Source organism: Nestor notabilis, unplaced genomic scaffold (assembly GCF_000696875.1).
Source record: "Nestor notabilis isolate BGI_N333 unplaced genomic scaffold, ASM69687v1 scaffold10404, whole genome shotgun sequence".
NCBI lineage: Eukaryota > Metazoa > Chordata > Aves > Psittaciformes > Psittacidae > Nestor > Nestor notabilis.
The window spans coordinates 7470-15940 of NW_009926090.1; the positions used below are offsets into that span (position 1 = coordinate 7470).

At 37.2% G+C, this 8471-nt stretch overlaps 1 protein-coding gene across 1 annotated transcript in view; it reads left to right on the forward strand.

The window, feature by feature from the left end:
• The first annotated feature begins 683 nt into the window (after positions 1-683).
• Positions 684-8471, forward strand: part of LOC104404838 (chromosome unknown open reading frame, human CXorf23) — an 8519-nt gene continuing 731 nt past the window's right edge. The window contains exons 1-6 of the mRNA XM_010013368.1: positions 684-724; positions 2831-3409; positions 3753-4418; positions 6671-6849; positions 7810-7924; positions 8159-8222. Of these exons, the coding sequence (XP_010011670.1) occupies positions 684-724; positions 2831-3409; positions 3753-4418; positions 6671-6849; positions 7810-7924; positions 8159-8222 (1644 nt within the window). The remainder of the gene's footprint in view (positions 725-2830; positions 3410-3752; positions 4419-6670; positions 6850-7809; positions 7925-8158; positions 8223-8471) is intronic.

The window sequence follows — 8471 nt, forward strand, 5'->3', positions numbered from 1 at the left end:
ATTGTATATTTGTATGTGTGTCTAGGTAGTAGGTTATTAACAAGTAATGTATAAAAATTAGAAGTGATCTTTTGTACATGTTTTTATGTACATGGATGAAGTGCACGATGATACAGCAGTTAAGACTTGATGGACCAGTTAAAGCTTACAGGAGATCTGTAACTGAGAAAATATCAGTGCATATTACAAATTTGAATTTCAGTGTATGTGAAGTTCAGAATATGACTTGATGCAACACCATTTTTCTTTGTAAACTTGACTTTAAAGTTTTCTGTCTCTCCCCTCTCATCTGTGGCATTCAACACATACTAACAATTAGAGCATTTTTTTCAGTTGCTGCAGCTTACTTGTGATATTATTATCATTTAAAACCAAAGTGAATAGACAGCATTGCAAAATGGAGAGGAAAAGGGAGCAGTGGTCAAATATTTCAATCTTTATAAAGAAAATAAGCTGTACTTTAAGATCAGAAATCAGAAAGAAGTTACCTGCCTTAAAATAGGAATTAGAGATTAAAGTAAAACATACTAAAATATGCCTCACTCCAACTTTGAAGCACCTGATACTATACTTGTTAAAAACAGTTGTCCCTGATGCAATTTGTAGTGCCATTCTGTTACCAGACTAGTAAAAGTGTATCATTTTTACAGCTTCAAGAAACTCACATAAACACATGAGAGAAGATGACAAGATCTAGATCAAGATCACCACGGTGGAAACCAAGGTAAAAATTTATCTATAACTTGTGTACTGAAATGTAGCTTTATATAGGTGCTTCTAATTAGAACTTAAAACTGGTGTAAAGAAAGAAAACTGTGCCCAGAGTTGCAATGTATAAGGTGTATTTTATTTTTTTCAAACTGAACACCTGCAATATATTTCCCAAATTGCAATTTTATTATTATGATTTTCTTAAAGCTGGAGGTGTTGATTTTTGTGTCTGCCAAGAACCTTGTTCAACTTGCATGTTTTGGAACTGCTTTAAGCACAAAATCCGAGCACCAAACTAGTTCAGGTTATTTTTACTCAAACAGCACCTGGTGCCCTTAGTGTCTGTAACTTGCGCCTGGTTTGCCTCCTGGTTTGCAGGGAGGGCCAGATCGAAGAAAATACTACTTAGTTCAAACACCCCGAGCTTTCTGAGCCTTTGGGGCTCATCCACAAATTGATTTTTAGTGCAGTTAGATTTGCCTTGCAGCATAACACAAACTGAAGTAACGGGAATCAGTGCCTTTCTTTTTGGACAGTAGCCTAGTGGTGCGTGTCATTGGTGTTTGTCACCAGAATAACATCTGGCTTACTTCATGCTGTTATTTACCCACCTAATCTTTAGGACTTGCAATGCAAATTTGAGGTTTTAAAGGAGGCTAGAATATGATTTTACACTTTCAAGAGCTTGAAACTAATTTTCTGCTGGTTTTGGGTTGCTTTTCTGAACGGACTAATGAAGTTGTGATGACCAAGACCGAGGGCGTTTATTGTGTAACACAGAAAAATGTGTATGGGTTTTTGTTTCTTTGTTCTTTAAAAAGAATAATCCTATCTACTTCCATACTAGATTGATAGTCTGGAATATGTCGTTCTAGTGAAGAGCAGGGAGGAATGCCCCAGCTGTCATTAAAATGCAAGCCTTAACCAGAACAAGATGGGGTGGGAGCAGCAGTATGGGCACTATTGGAAGTTAGCCACTATAGTTTTATGAAGAGCTGTGCTTCTGAGTTTGAACTCTTATGCAGAAAAGGAGCAAATAGTTATGGCAAATTGTACATTTGAAATATGTGGCCAAAGGAAGTGACTTCCTTGAATATTTTTCAACTTACATTCTTTGGTTTTATTAAAGAGTGTATTGGGAGTATACAGTGAATCACGGAGTGGTTTGGGTTGGAAGGGACCTTAAAGACCATCTAGTCCAATGCCCCTGCTATGGGCAGGGACACCTTCCACTAGATGAGGTTGCTCAAAGCCCCATCCAACCTGGCCTTGAACACTGCCAGGGGTGGGGCACAAGCAGAACTATTATGCCTGGGGACGGCTTTCTGGTTCTTACTAGTGGCTTGTGCTGTTTTTTCTTTATTTAAGGAGATCTTGGCTAAAAACTCCTAGTGGGTTGCTTCCATTTTTGTAACTGTAAGTGCAAATGCAAAGCTGATTTGGTGCAATTGAGTGAATCTTAGCAATTAAATCTTTAAAAGCAAAAACTGTAATGAGTGTGGAAGTGCATATGTGTACATGTGTATAGATGTGTGCACATGTCCACACAATTATACAAAAAGACCAAAACATCTTTCTCAGACTTGATCTTTTCTGCCTACCTGTGTGATATTTTAAATTGGATATTTCATAATGTTTTCAGTTTTTGAGATTGTTCTGTTGTGCAAAGAAAACCTGAAAAGGTTGTTGTTTTTGTTATTTCTTCCCCTCCATTTCTTTATATGCTTTTTGCCCTTGCCCTTCTTTCTCTTGGCACTGAAAAAATATAGGGAATACTTGAAAGTGTGAAAATGTGCGTAACAGTTGTCTTCAATGTAGTGGAAACTTCATATATATGAAATTACTTTTAGGTTTAAGTGAAAAAATGCCAAGAGAAAAATGATTGACTTACTACTATTTTGAATGGGGATTTTTACTATGAAAACTTTCCACAGAGTAAAAGTAAGCTTGGGAATCTAGCCAAAAAAATGACACCTTGAATATCTTGGTTTTAATTTTTTTATCCGTTGATTAAAATTGTGTATTAAACTGAACTTCCTTAGGGAATAGCTATGCTCATTAAGAGGTTGATTCAATTTTATGGGACTACTCAAAGTGTTGTTTTTTTTTTTTGTCTTAGGTCCTTATCTCCAGCATTTAGGAGCCCAGAGCACCATAGGCAAAGGCATGCTCATAATAATTATGACTGTGAATATAAAAGCTTTCGTAAGGACCCAAAGAAGCCTATGCCTTGGAGAATAGAAGATGAAAAATATGGACAAAGCAATTCCAGGTTTGCACCTCATGGAAATAACCACCAGAGAATGTATGAACGTAGATCACCTTCACCAAGCCTGAAGAGAATTCCCATGGAAGATACTTACAGTCATAAACCCTACAGAACACATTCATCTGAAAGAACTGAAAGCAGTAGGAGATGCCAGTTACCACCAAAATACTCAGAAATACCGTATAAAGAACATGATCGTCCATTTTACCAACACAAAATGGAAGACAGATACATGTTTGAGCACTACAAACTCGCTGGAAATGAAAAAGGAATGAAACCTTTTCATAGACCGTTAGGGGCTTCATGTAAACTTGAAAGAAAATGGCATGAAGATGACTTGAGGCACCAGAGGTTACATGAAGAGAAGTATGGTCAGTCACCCAGAAGAGTTTCTGATGAATTTACGGCAAGGAGCTCTTTACAGAAGAGGTATAGGAATAAAATAATTAAACCCTGGGTATTGTTGTATAAAGCCTCAAGTGAAAGTCTGTTTTCATTATAGTTGAAGATAACCACCTTGAAACACGTTGGCCACTTTGTAGGTTAATTATGGGCGACTCGTAGTAGTGAAGTATTTGTCTTTTAAGTAAATCGTATTGATGGCTAGAGTATGAAAGGATAATATTTCTCTCTTAAGAGCCCCTGCACATCTGTACCTTGGCGTGAGGGATTATGGGTTAACTTGCCACGCATTCTGCTGTTCAACATTCTGCACATATAAGTTCTCACTTTCTTCTCTAGTGCAAGTGTAAATTGCTTTATGTCAACACAGGTATCCTGAAGATCACGATTACAGAGAATATGGGCACACGTCTAAAAGGGCTAAAGAAATGGAGAGGTATGACGGTGGAGAAGTAGCAAGAAATTCCATGTGGAAGCAAGAACGGTCTTTTCCACCCTACCAAGAAAAGGAGGAGCAGAGAAATCTGGGTGCCCAGTCCCACCGATCGGCTGAAAGGGAGTACTCGGAGGGTTCTGTTGCGAAGATAGCCTATGAGTACAGTCACAAACGGCGCAGGCATCTGGATGGGGAAAAGCCTTTTTCAGACGATAGAGCTCAGAAGTATGTGAAGCAGGAAGACCAGAAATACGGTTCTTCTAAGGGTGCCCGGAATAGCAAAGAGTTAGATTACTTTAGCAGTGGAAGAGCGAGACGGACTGAAGAAGGGCACGTTGAAGCACCTGTTAAATATAGTTCAAAGAAGGGCTGCAATGCTTGCGTTAACTCTTCCAAAATGGATGTTGATCTGAGATCTTTTAAAAACAAACCGAAGGAAAGAGTAAGGAAAGAAGGGGAATTCAGGAAAAAAGTAGATTCCTCCAATAGCCAGCATGATTCAAATCATACTGTTTCAGATGTGAAAATGTCAGATGTCAACTGTAGGAGGGAACATCTCACAATCAAAGTGGATACGAAGAAAATGGTGACCAAGTACAGGTACTGATTTCCCCTCACCTCTTTTTTCCAGTCTCTTTACAGTTTATGAATGCTGGAGGAAAGCATGGTTTCTTTATGAGGTAACCAGAACAAACTAAGGTTGTACTTTCTTAAATTTGTTTAAAATATTAACTTGCCCAGACTGGAAACTTAACCCACACCAAATAAAATCCTCTAGCTCATTTCAAGTAGGAACTGGAAAACACAGATATGCCTGATGCAAGCCTGTAGCTAAAAGTTGTCTATGATAAGTAAGTGTGTTAATTTTATTTAAAAACAAAAGCACAAAAGCCTAGTCCTGTGCTTTCTTCTGGAATATGATAGCATTTTCTTGACTACCTGAGTTACCCCTCATTTCTTCTGAAAAGCAGATAACCTTTAAATTACATATATCTCAGGCACACACATTCAGATGTTCAAGTCTGAAGTTCAATAAAGCTGTCAAAAAATGAGAGCTCCCTGGTTTTGTTATTTATTGTTTTAAGAAATCAAGTGGCAATCTGCTGAGGCGTCAGAACTGAAAAGCAGTAGAGTCTGCTTCTGTCTGTCTTCTGTGCTATACTTGTGGTTATGTTTAGCATTCTTAGTGTGGCTGAACTGGAAAAAAGCCGTCATGCTATGAAGATTTAGATGATGGATACATGGCAGAGAGTAAGCAGCTTGGTTCGTGTAGATTTTTGCAGGCTTTTCTGGTTTGTTGCCTTATTGTTGCTGGCCAGAATTTCACATAGTGGCAGTAATCCCTTTTGGAAGGAATTACCTTCCCTTCCAAAACTGTCAGCCTTCATTTTAAAGGTATTTTCCCCTCTTGTCCCAAATAAAACATCTATGTAATTTTTTTGCCTTCCAGTATTTCAGAAACATGTGATACAATGGAGATCTGTAAAGAAAAGTTGCTCTTTGTATATTAGGGGCTAATATTAAAGACTAAGGAAGGGTAAGTGGAGTAATAGCTTCCACCCCTGTGCTAGGAAAGCATTTAACTGCCTGAATGATAATGTAAGCAAAATAATTATCGTTAGGTTTAGTTGATAGCCCAGAGGACAAGTCCTGTATCTGGTAGTCTCTTGCTCCTGATGTTAAAAGTTGTGCAATGGACATGGTAATTATTTACAGACTGAAGAAATTACTACATTGATTACAGCTAATTTAATGTGAGGAAGGTTTGTTTCCACAGTCAAAAGTGCTAAATACCTTATTTTTTTTAAGACAAGAACACTAATTGTACAGAAGTTGATGACTGGGAATATTTGTGCTGCTACTTCAGGCATTTAACAAACACCTGTCTTGAAATGACTCAGCTGAGAAGTACACTGTCTTTATAAACCTGGGGACCAGGTAGATAAATCATCTGCAACTGAGATTGTTTGGATTACCTCTTGCATGCATTTATTTCCACTTTACTGGGGGCAAATAGATGACCTGTGGCACCTGCTCGAGGTTATTTCTGATACAATTTTTGTGTGAAATCCTAGTCTTGTATGTTTCAAATACAGGATGGGCAGCCACATGATCACTTTGCAGGGTGCACAGTAAACAGTCTTTATCCTAAAAGGCTTTACACAGGCTGTTTGAGTTCTCAATTTATCTTTTCCAGTTACAAGCATTTATCATGAAACAAGCAAGACTTTTAAAGTGTTAGCTTCCTTGTCAAAATAATTCTTAAGCAGCAATGCAACCATTTGGGGCGTAAACACTTAGAATGAGTAAAATTTGACGAAGGGATGCTAAACACGTTCTTAAGTTCACACACTGCCACTGGAAAGCTGTTTCACGAGGCTCAAGTGATAATTCAGTTCCCAAAGATTCTGTAAGATTTTTTAATCTCTGACCTGTTCTTGAAAATTGTCTAGTAGCTCCTTATAAACAAAGACACACATAGTTGCCTTCCAGAATTATACTAAAGTAGTATATCAGGATCTTCATTTGCCTTTATTTGATGATCTAGATGAATTAAGTTTAAAATTCACATATTTTGTATTACATACTTTACTGGAACAAGGATTCCTGAGAGTGCAGTCATATCTCTTTGTATTTTATTAGAGCTTTTCTTCCTTATGGTCTTACGAGGTTTTTTTATTTAATTAAAAAAAAAAACAGAACAACAAAACAACAAAATGAGATTTCAGTTTCCATCACATTGATTCCTAGAATTAATTTCTTAAGTTATTGTTTTGTTCTTATCTATTTGAAGGGGTTTTTTTAACATAGTGAATTTTTTTAAAGTGAATATCTGTAACTTTTTATTCTAGGAGTGCTTCTAGTCATACTACAGAGAGACAGATGTCCCATGATCTCGTTGCTGTTGGCAGGAAAACTGAAAATTTTCATCCGGTGTTTGAGCACATGGAATCTGTTACACAAAATGTGGAAAACGACCCATCAAGAGAATTTACTCAGGAAATAATTACAATTATCCATCAAGTTAAAGGTGGCTGTAATACTTGGGGTATATGTATATGTTTGTGTATTTGTAATTATTAAAACCAAATCTAATGAATTACGTATGCTGTCCTTGTAAATACAGGGTGTTTTCCTTTGATTTCATTTGTATTTTGGCTTCATTTTGTATTAAGGAAAAAGTAGGTTGAGGATTTATAGTTGAGTGGGGAATGATTTTAAAAAGGTCTCAGTCCATAACAGAGACATTACTGTGAAGTGTTAAGGCTGAAAAGAATTTATGCTTGTACTTAAGACTAACCTGCTTGTTTAGGAAACAAGAACCATAGAATGGTTTGGGTTGGAAAGGACCTTAAGATCATCTAGTTCCCACCCTCCTGCCATGAGCAGGGACACCTCGCACTAGACTGTTGCCCAAGGCTCTGTCCAATCTGGCCTTGAACACTGCCAGGGATGGAGCATTCACAGCTTCCTTGGGCAACCCATTCCAGTGCCTCACCACCCTCACTGTAAAGAACTTCTTCCTTATATCTAATCTAAACTTCCCGTTTCAGTTTAAACCCATTACCCCTATCCTATCCTATCCTATCACTACAGTCCCTGATGAAGAGTCCCTCTCTGATACTTGGAGAGGAGCTTTGCTGTAGTCACAACTTGCTAGTTTATATATAGTTTCTTTAATTTTTCAGATTAGTGCTTAGACTGCTGCACCATGTTTGGTGTTTAATGTTATTTATAGACTAGTTATTGGAGTACTATTGTGATCGAGCCGACAAATAGTTAACTTCCTATTGAGCTTAATCTTATTGGATGAGTTGGGCTGGCCTAATCTTTCATTTGTGAATGTTAAACTGCAAGTGGAAATAGTTTGAATTTTAATCTTGGAAGTTGTTTTGGTGTCCTTAAGAGTTAGTCTTTTGAAAGATACAATTCCCACTGTGCATTTCAGATACTAGAAGTAAATATTTTTGTATTTAATATCTCTTCCCAGCAAATTATTTTACATCTTCTGACATAACTCTACATGAACGATTCTCAAAAATTAAGGATAAGCCAACTGAAAATATGAATGAAGTGAAAACACGTTTGGATCCAGAAATTCACAGGTAATTGATGTGGTTTTTGCCTTAATTTATTTGCATTTAGGTGGTTAATCTTCACTAGACTTTAGACAATGTGAAGTGTTATAAAGTTGGGGGTTTTTTTTGTTTTGTTTTTTTCCACTGACTCTAACCTACCTGCTCACAGTCTGTAAAAAAAATTTCTGTAGTTGGTTCCATAAACACTTGTGCTATTTATAGAGATGGCACTTGGTTTTATGGAATGTTTTTGTGTTCCAGGAGGATTGACATGTCTCTGGCAGAACTTCAGAACAAACGAACTGTACCATCTGAGTCTCCCCAGGTATCTTGACTACTTAACCTTTTTGGCAGACAGTAAGTTAAAATAATATAATGTAAGTAACATTCTCCCTTTGCTATTGGTACATTACTTCTACATGCTTTGAAGACCATCACTAATTCTGACTATTTTGAAAGAAATGCACGCTTAAGCATTATTGACTGACAGCATAATGGTGCAAGTATACTCTGCTCACTGATGAGTAAAGTGCAGGTGTGTTCTCCAAAGTAGCTGGGGTATGGTTATTCCTGC